At 40.9% G+C, this 19,513-nt stretch overlaps 2 protein-coding genes across 3 annotated transcripts in view; both read left to right on the top strand.

Moving 5' to 3' along the window:
• The window catches only part of LOC311106941 (mitochondrial inner membrane protein Mpv17-like), a 56,141-nt gene extending 44,068 nt beyond the window's left edge, over nucleotides 1–12,073 (top strand). For both annotated transcript variants that reach the window (XM_084149345.1, XM_084149344.1), the window contains exons 5-8: nucleotides 573–668; nucleotides 11,336–11,368; nucleotides 11,457–11,509; nucleotides 11,656–12,073. In XM_084149345.1, the coding sequence (XP_084005471.1) occupies nucleotides 573–668; nucleotides 11,336–11,368; nucleotides 11,457–11,509; nucleotides 11,656–11,725 (252 nt within the window). In that variant the 3' untranslated portion in view covers nucleotides 11,726–12,073. The remainder of the gene's footprint in view (nucleotides 1–572; nucleotides 669–11,335; nucleotides 11,369–11,456; nucleotides 11,510–11,655) is intronic.
• Nucleotides 12,074–16,191: 4,118 nt separating this feature from the next.
• Nucleotides 16,192–17,641, top strand: uts1 (urotensin 1). The gene has a single exon (XM_084149270.1). It carries the CDS (start codon nucleotides 16,427–16,429, stop codon nucleotides 16,922–16,924), a length of 498 nt encoding a protein of 165 aa, XP_084005396.1. The 5' UTR covers nucleotides 16,192–16,426; the 3' UTR covers nucleotides 16,925–17,641.
• Nucleotides 17,642–19,513: the final 1,872 nt, after the last annotated feature.

The raw sequence follows: 19,513 nt of genomic DNA, 5'->3' as shown, positions 1-19,513 counted from the left end.
ATCTAAATGATCTAGAAACTAACATAGACAAACCCAACACAGAAAATACACACCCTGACTCAACAAATACAAGTCCCTAGAGTCAGGGCGTGACAGTAGGTTATACAAGGAAGACATTGTATAACCGTTGCCTCAGTGACTATGCTTTTGGTGATTTGATCAATGTTGCATCAAAGATTAATAAAAACCTACATGGGTCTGTGTTTTATAAATTGTCATTTTCACTGCCGTAAATATGTATTATGACACCATTGGCTTATATGCACAACCATGCAGAGGTAACAACATCCAACAGGTGCTCTACTTTCAGGGCCCAACTGGACTCATCATAATCATCGCAATTATCTTTTGAAACCTTTTAATAGTGGCCAGTGTGCATCATTATTTGTATGCACGATGCCAATGGAAAAAGGATGCTTCCATTAAAAGGCACCGAGTTTTTATTCCACTAATTTTGCACGCATGTCCACATTTATATAAACATGTATATTCACACACACAAAAACATCACACAGACACACACATGAACACAGACTGATAAAACAGTATTTGTTCTTGCCATGTATCAACAGTTGGGCTTTGCACCGTGTTTCCTGGGTGGCTTCTTGGGGATCTCTGGAACTTTGAATGGACTGACTGTGGAGGAGAACGTTGCCAAGCTCAAGAGGGTAAGGCTCATCTCATCATGACCTTTCTCCATTGATTTCAATTAAACATACATTAAACCTCAAAGAATAAGATAATTAAATAACATATATTAAGCATCAGTCACAAATGTATACATGCTGAGTTTTGTAATCACTAAAAATCAACATGTGGTCTGAGACAGAGGTGTGTAGCGTTGACCTTGGAGCCCAGGGACTGTCAGACCCATTTAGGACCCCCTGTAGCTCTCAAACTGAGAGGAACTCCTTTCCTCTCCTCCTCTGTGTTCTGAAGGAAACAAGCTGAGTGACCCCCATCTCTGCCCCAGTATAATTAAAGCTATTTTCTCCCATGGATGGATGGATGAAGGAATGAAGGGAAGGAGGGTTGAAATAGCGGCGGTGACTCATGTCTTAGAGAAGGTGTGTGTGTGTGTGTGTGTGTGTGTAAAATGGGGGTGTTCATCCACCGTTCTGCTCGCTCGGCAGACCATCAAATATTTATGTAAGGGGGGCGCTTGAGTTTAAATGAGGCCGAAAGGGCAGTCACAAAAATGTCAGAAAAGACAGAAAACAAATGGCAATAGTGCCCATTAGCCAAGACTATGATGTGTGATGAAAGGCAATAATGTGACCACACCTTCCTCATCTAAAGCCAGATGGAACTTTGTCTGATAGACAGTACTAGTTAAAATGGACATTAGTGACACGTGGGAATGTTCACAGTCATATGGGCGATTCCACACCAGGAAGGCCCGAAAATATTTTGGGTATCTCAGATTGTTCTGGCAATTCTCACATAGAAACTTAATTGGGAGGAAGGATGTTTGACATGCTTTTTACATTTGTATCACAAATCATGATGAAAGTGGCAATTTTAAGCACTTTTCAAACCTATACATGCCTCCTGTAAGACCCTATGAGCCATGAACCGTACATGATACAGACAACATCTTGGTGTCATTATACTCCTTATAGTGTGCTCTAAAATATGGAGTATGTCTAGATTCTGAAATAAAAAATTTCACAAGAATTTATTCAACATATAAAATATAAAATTGAAATTGATTTGTATTTATTAGGGATCCCCATTAGCTGCTGCCAAGGCAGCAGCTACTCTTCCTGGGGTCCAAACACATTAAGGCACTTACATCACACATAAAACAAAAGATAAAACAGTACATCATATAACATTATTACACCACTACATATCTACAATACAAAATGTATAATACCACCATACAACAATATTACATTGTACTTCTGTGTAGAGTGTGTGTGTGTGTGTGTGTGTGTGTGTGTGTCTGTTCCTGTTTGTGTGCATCTCTTTACAGAGTTCCATGTAGTCATGGCTATATGTAGTACTGTGCGCTTCCTATAGTCTGTTTTTGACTTGTGAAGAGACCTCTGGTGGCAGGTCTTGTGGGGTATGCATTGGTGTCCGAACTGTGTGCTAGTAGTTTAAACAGACACCTTGGTGCATTCAGCATGTCAACAAAAACAAGTAGTGATGAAGTCAATCTCTCCTCCAATTTGAGCCAAGAGAGATTTACAGGCATATTATTCAAGTTAGCTCTCTGTGTACATTTAAGGGCCAGCCGTGCTGCCCTGTTCTGAGACTATTTAATTTTCCAAGGTCCCTCTTTGTGGCACCTGACCACACGACTGAATAGTAGTCCAGGTGCAACTAAACTAGGGCCTGTAGGACCTGCCTTGATGATTGTGTCGTTAAGAAGGCAGAGCAACGCTTTATTATGGAGAGACCTCTCCCCATTTTAGCTACTGTTGTATCAACATGTTTTGGCCATGACAGTTTACAACCCAGGGTTACTCCAAGCAGTTTAGTCACTTCAACTTACTCAATTTCCACATTATTTATTACAAGATATAGTTGAGGTTTAGGGTTTAGTGAATGATTTGTCCCAAATACAATGCTTTTAGTTTTTACAATATTTAGGACTAACTTATTCCTTGCCACCCATTCTGAAACTAACTGCAGCTCTTTGTTAAATGTTGAAGTGATTTCACTTGCTGTAGTAGCTGACATGTACAGTGTTGAATCATCTGCAAACATAGATACACTGGCTTTACTCAAAGCCAGTGGCATGTCATTAAAAAGATTGAAAAAAAAGTAAGGGGCCTAGACAGCTGCCCTGGGGAATTCCTGATTCTACCTGGATTATGTTGGAGAGGCTTTCATGAAAGAACACCCTCAGTGTTCTGTTAGACAGGTAACTCTTTATCCACAATATAGTAGGGGGTGTAAAGCCATAACACATATGTTTTTCCAGCAGCAGACTATGATCGATAACATCCAAAGCCACATTGAAGTCTAACAAAACAGATCTCACAATATTTTTATCATCAATTTCTCTCAGCCAATCATCAGTCTTTTGTGTATGTGCCGTGCTTGAATGTCCTTCCCTATAAGCGTGCTGAAAGTCTGTTGTCTATTTGTTTACAGTAAAATAGCATTGAATCTGGTCAAACACAATATTTTCCAAAAGTTGACTAAGGGCTGGTAACAGGCTGATTGGTCGGCTATTTGAGCCAGTAAAGGGGGCTTTACTATTCTTGGGTAGCGGAATTTCTTTTGCTTCCCTCCAGGCCTGAGGGCACACACTTTCTAGTAGGCTTAGATTGAAGATTCAAAGGGAACTCCTTCTGCTGGTGACTTGCTGAATGTAATTGGTTAATGACCATAATGTCAATGTCTATGTATAAAATGGGTCATATCTTTAACCTTTTCTCACGTACCAACAAACGGGTGTGATCATTCTACAGTGGTCCCTGCAGCGTACGCTCAAACCGGTGTGATTAGAACGCTTATTTAGAACGTCCAGTTTCGATTGACGCAACAGTCAGCATTTGAGCTAGCCACACTGTTTTTTCACAGAAACATTTTGCGCAAACACAGTCCTTACAAAGTTATGTCCTGAATGTGACCAGTTTATTTTTGGATGCAATGTTCAGACATTCACAGAAGTAGTGGCAGCATACACAATCAACCAAACCGGAAAATGTAGGCTACATTAGTCCTAGTGCTAACTGAGGAAAGATTGACGTAACACAAGTGGTCATATTTAGATAACTCTTGGCTGTCAGAAACCACAATATGAATTAGCTAATAGCAATTACTATTTATAATTAATCACATCACGGATGAGCTCACCATTGATTGAATTAATTGAATAAAACACTTTCTAGAAATTGAAAGTAATCTGACCATGGGTAGTTTGTGCGCGCCGCCATGTTTGTTTTTTGCATCAACCAAAGATAATAAGAGGAGACAAGATGAGTTTGGTCTGTTTGCAGTATACATGTTGAAGGGGGTGTGCCGTCTACGGTCATTCACTTCCCTTCAATCACTTCCGGAAGTTTACCCTTCACGTCATTATAACATATTTGGTCTGACAGACGTTTACGTGACACCCATAATGCATTGTATAATGTCAACAAACATGGCGCCACACATAGCTGGCAAATATCTTACCATTAGCTTATTATAATCAGTAGAACCTCCCAAAAAGTATTTTACACATCATAGGTGTGCATTACAATCTATGCAATAATCGGAATGCATTATTTGTCACCAGTACTTGAAAACGTGAATAAAACTTTAAATATATTATGCTCCATACATACACACATACAGTGGGGGAAAAAAGTATTTAGTCAGCCACCAATTGTGCAAGTTCTCCCACTTAAAAAGATGAGAGAGGCCTGTAATTTTCATCATAGGTACACGTCAACTATGACAGACAAATTGAGAATAAAAAAATCTAGAAAATCACATTGTAGGATTTTTAATGAATTTATTTGCAAATTATGGTGGAAAATAAGTATTTGGTCACCTACAAACAAGCAAGATTTCTGGCTCTCACAGACCTGTAACTTCTTCTTTAAGAGGCTCCTCTGTCCTCCACTCGTTACCTGTATTAATGGCACCTGTTTGAACTTGTTATCAGTATAAAAGACACCTGTCCACAACCTCAAACAGTCACACTCCAAACTCCACTATGGCCAAGACCAAAGAGCTGTCAAAGGACACCAGAAACAAAATTGTAGACCTGCACCAGGCTGGGAAGACTGAATCTGCAATAGGTAAGCAGCTTGGTTTGAAGAAATCAACTGTGGGAGCAATTATTAGGAAATGGAAGACATACAAGACCACTGATAATCTCCCTCGATCTGGGGCTCCACGCAAGATCTCACCCCGTGGGGTCAAAATGATCACAAGAACGGTGAGCAAAAATCCCAGAACCACACGGGGGGACCTAGTGAATGACCTGCAGAGAGCTGGGACCAAAGTAACAAAGCCTACCATCAGTAACACACTACGCCGCCAGGGACTCAAATCCTGCAGTGCCAGACGTGTCCCCCTGCTTAAGCCAGTACATGTCCAGGCCCGTCTGAAGTTTGCTAGAGTGCATGTGGATGATCCAGAAGAGGATTGGGAGAATGTCATATGGTCAGATGAAACCAAAATAGAACTTTTTGGTAAAAACTCAACTCGTCGTGTTTGGAGGACAAAGAATGCTGAGTTGCATCCAAAGAACACTATACCTACTGTGAAGCATGGGGGTGGAAACGACTGATCCGTGTAAAGGAAAGAATGAATGGGGCCATGTATCGTGAGATTTTGAGTGAAAACCTCCTTCCATCAGCAAGGGCATTGAAGATGAAACGTGGCTGGGTCTTTCAGCATGACAATGATCCCAAACACACCGCCCGGGCAACGAAGGAGTGGCTTCGTAAGAAGCATTTCAAGGTCCTGGAGTGGCATAGCCAGTCTCCAGATCTCAACCCCATAGAAAATCTTTGGAGGGAGTTGAAAGTCCGTGTTGCCCAGCGACAGCCCCAAAACATCACTGCTCTAGAGGAGATCTGCATGGAGGAATGGGCCAAAATACCAGCAACAGTGTGTGAAAACCTTGTGAAAACTCACAGAAAACGTTTGACCTGTGTCATTGCCAACAAAGGGTATATAACAAAGTATTGAGAAACTTTTGTTATTGACCAAATACTTATTTTCCACCATAATTTGCAAATAAATTCATAAAAAATCCTACAATGTGATTTTCTGGATTTTCTTTCCTCATTTTGTCTGTCATAGTTGCCGTGTACCTATGATGAAAATTACAGGCCTCTCTCATCTTTTTAAGTGGGAGAACTTGCACAATTGGTGGCTGACTAAATACTTTTTTCCCCCACTGTACATATATACAGTTGAAGTCGGAAGTTTACATATACCTTAGCCAAATGACTATGTGATCACGCTCTCCGTAGCCGATGTGAGTAAGACTTTTAAGCAGGTCAACATTCACAAGGCCGCAGGGCCAGACGGATTACCAGGACGTATACTCCGAGCATGTGCTGACCAACTGGCAAGTGTCTTCACTGACATTTTCAACATGTCCCTGACTGAGTCTGTAATACCAACATGTTTCAAGCAGACCACCATAGTCCCCGTGCCCAAGGACACTAAGATAACCTGCCTAAATGACTACCGACCCGTAGCACTGACGTCTGTAGCCATGAAGTGCTTTAAAAGGTCATGGCTCACATCAACACCATTATCCCAGAAACCCTAGACCCACTCCAATTTGCATACCGCCCCAACAGATCCACAGATGATGCAATCTCTATTGCACTCCACACTGCCCTTTCCCACCTGGACAAGAGGAACACCTACGTGAGAATGCTATTCATTGACTACAGCTCAGCGTTCAACACCATAGTGCCCTCAAAGCTCATCACTAAGCTAAGGATCCTGGGACTAAACACCGACTGGATCCTGGACTTCCTGACGGGTCGCCCCCAGGTGGTAAGGGTAGGTAACAACACATCTGCCACGCTGATCCTCAACACGGGGGCCCCTCAGGGGTGCGTGCTCAGTCCCCTCCTGTACTCCCTGTTCACCCATGACTGCATGGCCAGGCACGACTCCAACACCATCATTAAGTTTGCCGACGACACAACAGTGGTAGGCCTGATCACCGACAACGATGAGACAGCCTATAGGGAGGAGGTCAGAGACCTGGCCATGTGGTGCCAGGATAACAACCTCTCCCTCAACGTGACCAAGACAAAGGAGATGATTGTGGACTACAGGAAAAAAAAGAGGACTGAGCACGTCCCCATTCTCATCGACGGGGCTGTAGTGGAACAGGTTGAGAGCTTCAAGTTCCTTGGTGTCCACATCACCAACAAACTATCATGGTCCAAACACACCAAGACAGTCGTGAAGCGGGCATGACAAAGCCTATTCCCCCTCAGGAGACTGAAAAGATTTGGCATGGGTCCTCAGATCCTCAAAAAGTCCTACAGCTGCACCATTGAGAGCATCCTGACTGGTTGCATCACCGCCTGGTATGGCAACTGCTCGGCCTCCAACCGCAAGGCACTACAGAGGTTAGTGCGTACGGCCCAGTACATCACTGGGGCCAAGCTTCCTGCCATCCAGGACCTCTATACCAGGCGGTGTCAGAGGAAGGCCCTCAAAATTGTCAAAGACTCCAGCCACCCTAGTCATAGACTGTTCTCTTTGCTACCGCACGGCAAGCGGTACCGGAGCGCCAAGTCTAGGTTCAAAAGGTTTCTCAACAGCTTCTACCCCCAAGCCATAAGACTCCTGAACAGCTAATCATGGCTACCCGGACTATTTGCACTGCCCCCCCCACCCCCACCCCCACCCCATCTTTTTACGCTGCTGCTACTCTGTTAATTATTTATGCATAGTCATTTTAACTCTACCCACATGTACATATTACCTCAACTAGCCGGTGCCCCCACACATTGACTCTGCACCGGTACCCCCCTGTATATAGCCTCCCTACTGTTATTTTATTTGATTTCTGCTCTTTTTTTCACAACACTTTTTTGTTGTTGTTGTTTTATTTTACTTTTTTATTTAAAAAATAAATGCATTGTTGGTTAAGGGCTGTAAGTAAGCATTTCACAGTAATGTCTACACCTGTTGTATTCGGCGCATGTGGCAAATACAATTTGATTTGATTTGATTTGAAATTCATTTAAGCTCAGTTTTTCACAATTCCTGACATTTAATCCTAGTAAAAATTCCCTGTCTTAGGTCAGTTAGGATCACCACTTTATTTTAAGAATGTGAAATGTCTGAATAATAGTAGAGAGAATGATTTATTTCATCACATTCCCAGTGGATCAGAAGTTTACATACGCTCAATTAGTATTTGGTAGCATTGCCTTTAAATTGTTTAACTTGGGTCAAACGTTTCGGGTAGCCTTCCACAAGCTTCCCACAATAAGTTGGGTGAATTTTGGCCCATTCCTCCTGACAGAGCTGGTGTAACTGAGTCAGGTTTGTAGGCCTCCTTGCTCGCACACGCTTTTTCAGTTCTGCCCACAAATGTTCTATAGGATTGAGGTCAGGGCTTTGTGATGGCAACTCCAATACCTTGAATTTGTTGTCCTTAAGCCATTTTGCCACAACTTTGGAAGTATGCTTGGGGTCATTGTCCATTTGGAAGACCCATTTGCGACCAAGCTTTAACTTCCTGACTGATGTCTTGAGATGTTGCTTCCTCATGATGCCATCTATTTTGTGAAATGCACCAGTCCCTCCTGCAGCAAAGCACCCCCACAGCATGATGCTTCCACCCCCGTGCTTCACGGTTGGGATGGTGTTCTTCGGCTTGCAAGCACCCCCTTTTTCCTCCAAACATAACGATGTTCATTATGGCCAAACAGTTCTATTTTCAGACCAGAGGACATTTCTCCAAAAAGTACTTTGTCCCCATGTGCAGTTGCAAACCGTAGTCTGGCTTTTTTATGGCGGTTTTGGAGCAGTGGCTTCTTCCTTGCTGAGCGGCCTTTCAGGTTATGTCGATATAGGACTCGTTTTACTGTGGATATAGATACTTTTGTACCTGTTTCCACCAGCATCTTCACAAGGTCCTTTGCTGTTGTTCTGGGATTGATTTGCACTTTTCGCACCAAAGTACGTTCATCTCTAGGAGACAGAACGCGTCTCCTTCCTGAGTGGTATGACGTCTGCGTGGTCCCATGGTGTTTATACTTGCGTACTATTGTTTGTACAGATGAACGTGGTACCTTCAGGCATTTGGAAATTGCTCCCAAGGATGAATCAGACTTGTGGAGGTGTACAATTTTTTTTCTGAGGTCTTGGCTGATTTCTTTTGATTTTCCCATGATGTCAAGCAAAGAGGCACTAAGTTTGAAGGTAGGCCTTGAAATACATCCACAGGTGCACCTTCAATTGACTCAAATGATGTCAATTAGCCTATCAGAAGCTTCTAAAGCCATGACATCATTTTCTGGAATTTTCCAAGCTGTTTAAAGGCACAGTCAACTTTGTGTATGTAAACTTCTGACCCACTGGAATTGTGATACAGTGAATTATAAGTGAAATAATCTGTCTGTAAACAATTGTTGGAATAATTACTTGTGTCGTGCACAAAGTAGATGTCCTAACCGACTTGCCAAAACTATAGTTTGTTAACAAGAAATGTGTAGAGTGGTTGTTCAACAAGTTTTAATGACTCCAACCTAAGTGTATGTAAACTTCAGACTTCAACTGTACATACTGTATGCTACAGTAGAAACGACAACACGATATACAGAAAATAAGGCACTTACTTTGATAGGAACGCACACATGTCCAAAGTTATTATTTGTAAGGAAAACAACAAGGAAGACAATACGTGCGCCAGCCAGGAAATGTTCCGATTCGTGCAAGACTGCGCAAATGTCTGCATACTTGATCTGCGGAAACATTGGTGAAGTGCTTGGGCTCTCCTCGAAGAGAGAAGTTTGTCCGGCTCAGTAAAGCCTGAAACATAAATTGTCCGCAACACTGAAATGGGCTACTTCTTTGTGAATGAATGAGGAGGCAGAACACACCTCAATTCAAACTGTTAGAAAAGTTGGAACATAACCTATAGATATTTAGCAGGCAGCGCGTGTTAACTGTCCTGTTGCGTAACAATCACATTTTGGAACAGTGAGTGCATTCTGACATCATGTGCATAAAACAACTCCCGCTGGGGCGACCGTTAGAGATATTTGGAACTCACGTGTGAAAAGTAGCAGAGTACCCACTCTGGAAATTTGACGTGTTTTAAGAGAATATTGTTCCAAATATAATTAATATTGTTAATGTTGAATAAGGTGATGTGAAAATGTGTTTTTCAGAATCTAGACATATTTTAGCGCATACTATAAGGAGTATAATGACACCAAGATGTTGTCTGTATCATGTGCGGTTCATGGATCATAGGGTCTTACAAGAGGCATGTATAAAAAGGGCCTGAAATGGCCACTTTCATCATGATTTTTTCAAAAATAATTTGTGATACAAATGTAAAAAGAATATCAATCATCCTTCCTTCCAATTAAGTTTATATGTGAGAATTGCCAGAACAATCTGAGATACCAAAAATATTTTCGGGCCTTCCTGCCGTGGAATCGCCCATATGCAGCGTCCTCCTCAGTCCTCAGCCCTGCTCTTCAATAGCTAGTGGCAGCCCGCTCTGGTGTCAATCACATCACAAGCCCATCCCAACTATGACTTCACTTCACCTCATTTTATAGTGTGCGTCAAGCTTTCCCCCGGGACCACTTGGTTATTCATGTGGCTTATTTCAATGGTCACTCTGATGCTACAGTACCTACTTCCTCTATGGCTCCTGTAGAGCTAGGTCATAATGTATGTCTTAGCTCTGACCTCCCTCCTTTATGAGACGATGAATGGGTTGGAAACGTGAAGGTCGGAGATGTCCATTTTGAGTGCAGCCATTCTGCTACACATTTGGTCAGTTACTCTGCTCCGCGCTGCTGAATGCTGATACTAAAGCGAAAAGGTCAAGTGCACACTACCTCCTGGGAACACAAAAACTAGTGCTAACAACTCGTCTGTATTTTACCGTTTTCATTATGTGACAGTTTGATGGTTTTATGACATTCTCAGAGCTCAGTGTGTCATAATTAAGGGGAAATATGGTGGGTGCTGGCCAAACAGTTCCATGGACACAGAACTGCAGCCTTGTGAGCTCAAAGAAGTTAGTTGTCTCTTCAGCCCTAGAAGAAGAATAAAAGATGTCCACTCTCCAAAGGGGGAAGGATTTTGGTAACGCCATCGTGTGTCTCTGACGTTGTAGCACTGCGGTGTTTTCACCCCAGGTGGCCGACGCCTTGTTTGCTAGTAATTAGAAACCGTTACGCCCCAGAAAACAAACAAAGACAACATTTCTGGGAACATTGGCTTATTTTATACACCTAGTCTTTCCCAATAAAGACATTCAAAAAAGAATGAAATCCATCCAATCTTATTGGGTTGACCTTTAGGGAGCTAAGTGAGGGTCCTGGCTGTTCCAGATGTCTGGTTGTTTTATATGCCATGTGATGTGAGGGAGCAGGACACGGCACTGACCCACAGTTGTTAACTTGAGACTCTGGTGTTGAGCTGTCAGCTGTCACTGTGACTGGCCCAGAGGGGGACCAACACATACTGTAACCCCTCACAGCTTGAATGACAGCCCCTACCCACCTGGTCAGGGTCAGAGGTCAACACAGGTGTGAACTGGAAGTAGGCATCAAGGTGAGGGAGGGTCAGTGAAAATGCTTCTATTAGAAATACACAATCATTCTAAGCTCTAACATAAAGGTCTCTGTGTTTATCTTATTCTCTGCAGGACTACACAGATGCCTTGATCTCAAATTACTATGTAAGTTATCCCTGTGAAAGGCTTAAAATATGACTTACGGTATGAACCGTTCTGCAGTGTTTCATTGAATGGTTCTGCTCTTTTTCAGCTATGGCCTGCAGTCCAGATTGCCAACTTCTATTTTATCCCACTGCACCACAGGTGAGCCCCTGGGATGGTTTAGTGACATCAATGTAGTCCTTATACATTTTATTTTCATATTGATCTATTCAATGGCATTGATCTATTCATTCAGCTGTGATGTGTGAATGGAACTCTGATGTTAGTATTGAACTCTTGTCTTGCAGATTGGCTGTGGTCCAGATTGTAGCTATCGGCTGGAATTCCTACTTGTCCTGGAAAGCCAATAAGATGTGATGGATATTTCAGGTCCCGCCCTACCTCACACATATAGGACTATCAATTAGACTTTTACACCTGCAAATAGTGTGATACACTGAATACAGAAAGCTGTGAAGTTAGCGGTCAGGAAAAAAATTTGTTAACAAACACTGAAATACTCGAACTTGAAACTCAAACTTTTGCGTAGTGGAAGATTTTTGTGAAAGTTTGTCAGACCTATAGAAACGTACTATTAATGCTACAAAAAAGTTTATAGTCAGGCAGACTATAGTTGACATATACATTGAACAAAAATATAAACGCAATATGTAAAGTGTTGGTCCCATGTTTCATGAGCTGAAATAAAAGATCCCCAAAATTTTCCATACACACAAAAAGCTTATTTCGCAAAAATGTTGTGCACAAATTTGTTTACATCCCTGTTAGTGAGCATTTCTCCATTGCCAAGATAATCCATCCACCTGACAGGTGTGGCATATCTAGAATCTGATTAAACGGCATGATCATTACACAGGTTCACCTTGTGCTGGGGACAATAAAAGGCCACTCTAAAATATGCAGTTGTACTTAATCCAAAAGTTATACTTAAATCCGAACTGGTTCTCAAGCAAATTAGTAAGATTGTCTCACCCACTGTTCAAGAAATGCCTTTTTCCCTTTATTCAGATTACAACCTCTCACTTTCAGTTATTTGAAAAGGAAATAATCTCCCAAATGTCACTATTTCTAAAACAAGCCATAGAAAGTTGGTTGCAATTTCAATTTAATCCTCCAGAAACGACAGAACAAATAATGCAACAAATATTGTGGTTAAATTCAAATATACTAATTGACAAAAAACCTTTATTTTTTGACAGAATGTTTAAAAAAGGTATAATCTTCGTAAATGATATCATCGGTAGGACTGGTGGAGTTATGTCGCACATGCAGCTAACAAAAACATATGGAAATGTCTGCTCTACCCAAAATTACAACCAAATAATTGCAGCCTTACCGCAAAAGTGGAAGAGGAAAGTTGAAGGGGGAGAAAGTAAGGAACTTGTCTGTCGGCCTTGCATTAAAGAACATAATTGGTTAAGGAAAACTGTGATAAATAAAAAAGTATATCAGTTTCACTTAAGGACCAAAGGATTGACAGCCGTCCCATATAGATTGCAAAATAGTTGGGAAGAGATCTTTGACGTACCGATCCCATGGCATAGTGTTTATGAACTGACACGCAAAACGACACCGGATTCAAAAATTAGAATCTTTCAATTTAAATTATTATATAAAATTCTTGCTACCAATATAATGTTATTTATATGGGGGATACAATCTTCCCAGCTCTGCAGATTTTGCTGTGAAGAGACAGAATCATTAGATCATTTGTTTTGGTTCTGTCCATTTGTAGCTTGTTTTTGGACACAGGTCCAGGAATGGCTAAAGGATTGCAATATTTACCTGGAACTAACCTTGCAGATAGCATTACTGGGTGATCTGAAGAGTCATAGTCAATCAATCAATAATATAATAATACTTTTAGCAAAAATGTTTATTTTTAATTCACAATCTGTGGAGGCAATGGGAATAGAAAGGTTCAGAACTTTTGTGAAACATCACAGTACGGTTGAAATATATATGGCAAATAGAAATCCTATATGGATGGTGTTAAGAGATAGATGGGAGGTATTGAATAGAGTTGAAGGATGGGACTAATAACAAATAACAACAAATAATAACAAAGATAGCTAATAATGTAAGCATACTGTGTCCATAATAAGTATATAGGTTGTATGTTGGGAGCTTTTGGGAAAGAGCACAGTTAGAAAGATATGGCATTTAGAAGCAAACCGGATGGACATCATGAAAATGATCGGAGAGGTTGAGAGTAGAAGAAGTTCAGGAGCAAAAAAAATAAATATATATATATATATATATATATATAGAATTCTTGTAAAATTAACTCTGTCCATAAGGTGTAGATAGTAAGTATAGACCGGAAGTAGAGGCCTGGGCGTTGTTGTTCACTAATTTACTCCAAGTAGGGAAAGGATGGTGGGGTTGAAAAGTAATAAAGGGGAATATATATATAAAAAATAAAAATAAACATGGGGGATTGGAAGTGATGCAGACAATTACATTGATAGAAGATACAATCTATCTGCAATATTAAGCTGATCCATTCCCCCCAAGAAAAAAAAAAATATATAAAAAAAAAAAAAAAATGCAGTTGTCACACAACACAATGCCACAGATGTCTCAAGTTTTGAGGGAGTGTGCAATTGGCATGCTGACTGCAAGGATGTCCACCAGAGCTGTTGCCAAAGAATTGAATGTTAATTTCTCTACCATAAGCCGCCTCCAACTTCGTTTTAGAGAATTTGGCAGTACGTCAAACCGGCCTCACAACCGCAGACCATGTGTATGGTGTTGTGTGGGCGAGCCGTTTTCTGGTGTCAACGTTGTGAACAGAGTGCCCCATGGTGGCGGTGGGGTTATGATATGGGCATGCATAAGCTACGGACAATGAACACAATTGCATTTTATCGATGGCAATTTGAATGCACAGAGATACCGTGACGGGTTCCTGAGGCCCATTGTTGTGCCATTCATCCGCCGCCATCACCTCATGTTTACGTATGATAATGCACAGCCCCATGTCACAAGGATCTGTACACAATTCCTGGATGCTGAAAATGTCCCAGTTCTTCCATGGCCTTCTTCCTCACCAGACATGTCACCCATTGAGCATGTTCGGGATGCTCTGGAACGATGTGTACGACAGCGTGTTTCCAGTTCCCGCCATTATCCAGCAACTTCGCACAGCCATTGAAGAGGAGTGGGACAACATTCCACAGGCCACAATCAACAGCCTGATCAACTCTATGCGAATCCATGAGGCAAATGGTGGTCACACCAGACACTGACTGGTTTTCTGATGCACGCCCCTACCTTGTTTTATAAGGTATCTGTGACCAACCGATGCTTATCTTTATTCCAGGTCATGTGAAATCCATAGAATAGGGCCTATTGCATTTATTTCAATTGACTGATTTCGTCTGTAACTCAGTAAAAACTTTGAAATTGTTGCATGTTGCGTTTATATTTTTGTTCAGTATACATACAATGACTTAGTCTGCTGTTAAACAATTTGTGACATTACCAGTAGTATTAAACATAAAATGTTACTATTTTGTATTAATCTTAAATTGTATACATTGTACTTTTAAAATGTACAAGGAATTGTAATATTAAAGCCATGTTTGCCATTTCTTTCATATCTAATTATTTCGTTAACTTCTGTTTAAAAGGAGACATCATAGGTGGCTTTGACCCAACTTTGCACCATTGTTGAATGTGCCACACTTCTCCAAGCGAAAAAAATGTGTTAGAAAAATAGCTGGGGGACCAAACAGACAAATCCATTAGCCTGGCTATTTCTGTAAAGATACATTTAGTTCGTTATAGAAAATATTTATCTGACAGAAATACATGGGGGTGGCACATGGGGGTGGTTTAAATTAGTTTTCAATGCATTAATAAGCCTACAGTCATAATATTAAGTGTAATATGTACAGCTCTCGGATTGTATCAGATAAATATAACATATTCCTCTATTTTGTGTAGTTTTAATTTAGAATCCACTTGCATCACGCGCATAAACCTTTTCAGTACCATGGACAAGTCCCTCTGCGCCCTCTGCACGTTTCCCGTCTGCTCTGCCTCGCTAAGATGTTAAACCATGCATAAAGGCATCACGACAACGGTTCATCATTTCTAGACTAGTTTATTCAGAGTACAGATTCATGGTACATGGAGCAGCTTTACACCTTGACGAATCACTTAGTTATAACTTCCATAATTGGTTGTTTTTAGTAAGTAAATGTGTTGTTTTTTTTGCGGTGCGTTCTGTTGTTTTAGTTTCACTGGAGGCATACCAACACCGTGTGAAACTAACTGCTTTTGCCTTGCGGACTTAATTAAGGATAATGTGACAGGTTGAGGTAGGCTAACTTAAGCATAATAAGCTGTCCCTCAAAACACTAGCCTTTACATCAAACGGAGTCGCCTCATTTACAAGCAGTTTATGCACTTGCACTGACGTCAATGGAATGGTCTTGGATGTATATAACCCTTAAGAAAGAGGCGTTCTCCAATCGCCATTTAGCGGGGCTTTTCGGACCGGGGTCTCAATTGACACTTTTCTAGCCGGTGTGCAACTTTTTCGGCATCAGGAGACAAAGTACCGGTAAGTGGTTTATTTAGCTTTCTTTTGTTTCACCTTTTTAGTTTGTGGTGCTGAATTCAGAATATCAAGGACACACAGCAATTCGTTGGTCATTTTTGTATCATCAAAACAATTATTTATGTTTAATTTACATATTTACAAAGCTGAAGAAGCATGTGCATGCTTGTTTCAGTAACTCAACGATGTATGTATCCATTGTGTGCCAATTAACCACGCCTATAAATAGCCTGCTCATATGCATATGTTTTTAATGTAAAGAGAAACATAATATTTTGTTACGTTTGTTGTTTATTACTGTGTACGTTAAGCTTGCCTTTAGACTAATTTTAGTAAGAATGTGATAGCCTATTTGTTTTTGCTTTGAACACAATTGTTAAATACGTGCAATTCAAAGTTTTAGTGTACTTTGAGTTCTAGTGCTTTTTCCTAATATTTGTACACATCTCTCCGTAACAGGGCACCGTTTTGTTCGTCTGTCCAGCACTATGAAGCCTGTTCCCCTGATCCTGCTCCTTGCCACTGTTCTCCTCAGCTCTCACATCCCCCACAGTGTCTGTAGACCACGGGACCTGGCAATGTTCGACGGCCATGGCTACAAGAGTCAGCTGGACGAGGTGTTGCTGAAGGCAGGCGATAACGCAGTTTCCTACCTTATAGGTGAAAAGATACTGAGGTATTTGCAAAGAAATCCCCGGTTGCAGGCAGGTCTCCATCCACAGTTTCCCTTTGAGGTGACGCCCCTGGGCTCGAGGGGTATTGGTCACCTGGCGCGCAGTTTGCCGCCCTTGGAGGAGCAGCGCGCACTTGAGGAGGGCAACAGCCTGGAAGACCTCGTAGAGATGACCAAGAGAAACAATGACCCCCCAATCTCCATCGACCTCACTTTCCACCTTCTGAGAAATATGATCGAAATGGCGAGGATCGAGAGTCAGAAGGAGCAAGCGGAGTTAAACCGCAAGTATCTAGATGAAGTTGGAAAGTGATACAGCAAGTGTCGTCAACAAGGGAGAAAACATCAAGATAAAACAACTCACAGAAAACAACAAAGCCCCTGGCACTCTCAGACCTACGAATTAGTTTAGCTTTTTCTTTGTATTTAACCGTTGGTTTCTCTGCCATTCGTCATCATAAGACACTACCTGTGCATAAAAATAACTTCCCCCACCTGTCCAAAAAGCCTTTAAAAATCAACGGCTATAAATGATTGACTGCCAAGACCCCATCTACAAGGGAATCATAATGTGGCGCCTTGACAACTATTCCCAGAGATATGGCATAGTGTGAATACTCCGGATCTCACACCTCTGTTGTGTATTCTCACCTTTGGATGTCCGGAGCATTGTAGTTGGCCTACAACAATAATATTGCCAGAATCAAATTGGGTTACAAGTTGCCCTCATGTGGAATAAGTGCAACATGTTTTGTTAGTCGTAGCCTAAATGGTTCGTACTAGCTAAATAACAAAGACAGGTAGGCTAATCATTGTTTCCAGCAATAAATGTTATAGGCCTTTTATAACACATTGGAGGAAAATAATGCTGTGTAAATTGATATTGGCTACCAATATGTGATCTTTCAATGGTCAGTTGTGTGACTCATTTTGTTGATTACTTTAAGGGACAACGATCGTCAATATAGGTACATTGAGTCCTTTTCCTGAGATTTATTTTTGTTCAATAACTGAAAAAGATGGAATAACATTGAACACCGGCATAGATTAAAACTAATCAGGTAAAGCACTCAAGTAATATTGTCATTTAATTACTGTATTTACTGTATGCCAATTGTTTAATTTATGGTGATTATCGATTTGCCCTTGGTTTGTTAGCTCACTTGGCAGGCAGCCATCTAGCCAGCAGAAGAAGCCTTTTCACATTGTTTCAGGTATGTGGTCTGGCATTGCCCGAAGGTTTCTGTGATACAACTAATCTCCATTCTAATCTGAGACAAAGTGAACATATCCTACACTTAACACCACTTCCACTCTCTGTATTATCTTTCCCTCCAAGCAAGTACACTATCCTCTATACTGTACCTAGCATGCTGACGTTAAACAAACAACTAAGAAAAAAATGTAAGGGTTCATTTTATGTTGACTGTTTTGTCAAAGCCCTAATCATGGACATATTGTATGATCACATGGTTTAGCAGTAAAGAAAAGCTTTTTTGCCCTTTATATTTTTTAATAAAAAAGTTCTGAAAAAATGTCAGTTGAGTGTGTCATAGTCTCTTACAGTAGTGAATGTAATAAAGGAAACTATTCTGCTGAATAAACTACCAAAATAATTTATTCCTACATCTGTAAACAGATGCTGCTGAAGATCCTCTTCCCTATTGAAATTCAAATAAACTCCTTGCATAGTTACTTAAACTCTCGCTAAACACTCATTGCAAAACCCCTATGGCCAAATATCTAACCTCCATGGCCAAACACTCATTGCAGTTATCGCCTTTAACTCTCATTAAATTGAACTTTACAGCAGTTGCCTCTTCTTTTTAAAAGCATAACGTGTGGAAGCCAACATAATGGTGTGATGGTTGGTGAGAGTCTCTGCGAACTTGTGCGAGCTCATCAAAATGCCACCCAGCCTGGTGTTTCTATGACTCAGACAGTCAGTATGGTGGTGGATCTGCTGCCTTGTTCCTCTCTTTGTTAACACCATAGATACATTCAATGACTAATTCTTAACACCACCTCAAATCCCACTGGAGATCAAAGCAGCAGCTGTAGCTCAAGATCAGGGTTGGTAACACAAACATTTGCTCAAAAAAGGAGAGGGGGTATATCATAATGAGATTTTTATATATATATATATATATATATATATATATATATATATATACCATTTTGTAAGCTGAGGCTAAAATGTGCATATACTATACAGTCAGATCATTAAATTTTGTCATCATACACTTTCATGATTAGTCTTTAAGCTGCTTCGGTCTCTACAATATTATTCATACTTGTGGAACTTGTTAAGGTTGTTGTAAGATGAAGAGGTAGTCAACATGTCCTGTTTCACACATGTACAAGGGAATTAGATGTTTTGTTGTTGTTGCATATCCCACTCCCCCTGAGAACCTGGGAGAGTGGGTCACAGCCAGAGATCAGCCATTATTGACAGCGACGTGGAGCTATTAGGGTTATGTCTTGCTCAAGGGCAGATAGACAGATTTCACCTAGTTGGCTCAGGGATTCGAACATGCAACCTTTCGGTTAAAGCTCTAGTAGGAGTGTGAGGTGAGATAAAAACATGACACAACAATGTATTCGTCCTACTTTACAACATGCACAATTCAAACCAACAGTGGTATACATTTAATTTGATTATTCTTAGTTTATCATATTTACACACAATACACAGGTTTTTCTACATAGAGTATATCTGGTGGGTGGAAAGGGAGGCCTTCCACTGTGTGGTGTTTGATCTTTATGCTCTGTTGCAGATCTGTAATTCACACAATGTAAATCCTGTGGACAGCAAAACCAGTTGACAGCAGAATGGTAAAGGCAAACTTCAATACTCTGGATGGATGTGTGCAGGGGATTACCATAAACCCACTATAAGTAG

Source organism: Coregonus lavaretus (assembly GCF_964263955.1).
Source record: "Coregonus lavaretus genome assembly, chromosome: 31".
Classification (NCBI taxonomy): Eukaryota; Metazoa; Chordata; class Actinopteri; order Salmoniformes; family Salmonidae; genus Coregonus; species Coregonus lavaretus.
The sequence above is the reverse complement of the archived record's forward strand: the minus strand, read 5'-3'. Positions and strand labels throughout refer to the sequence as shown.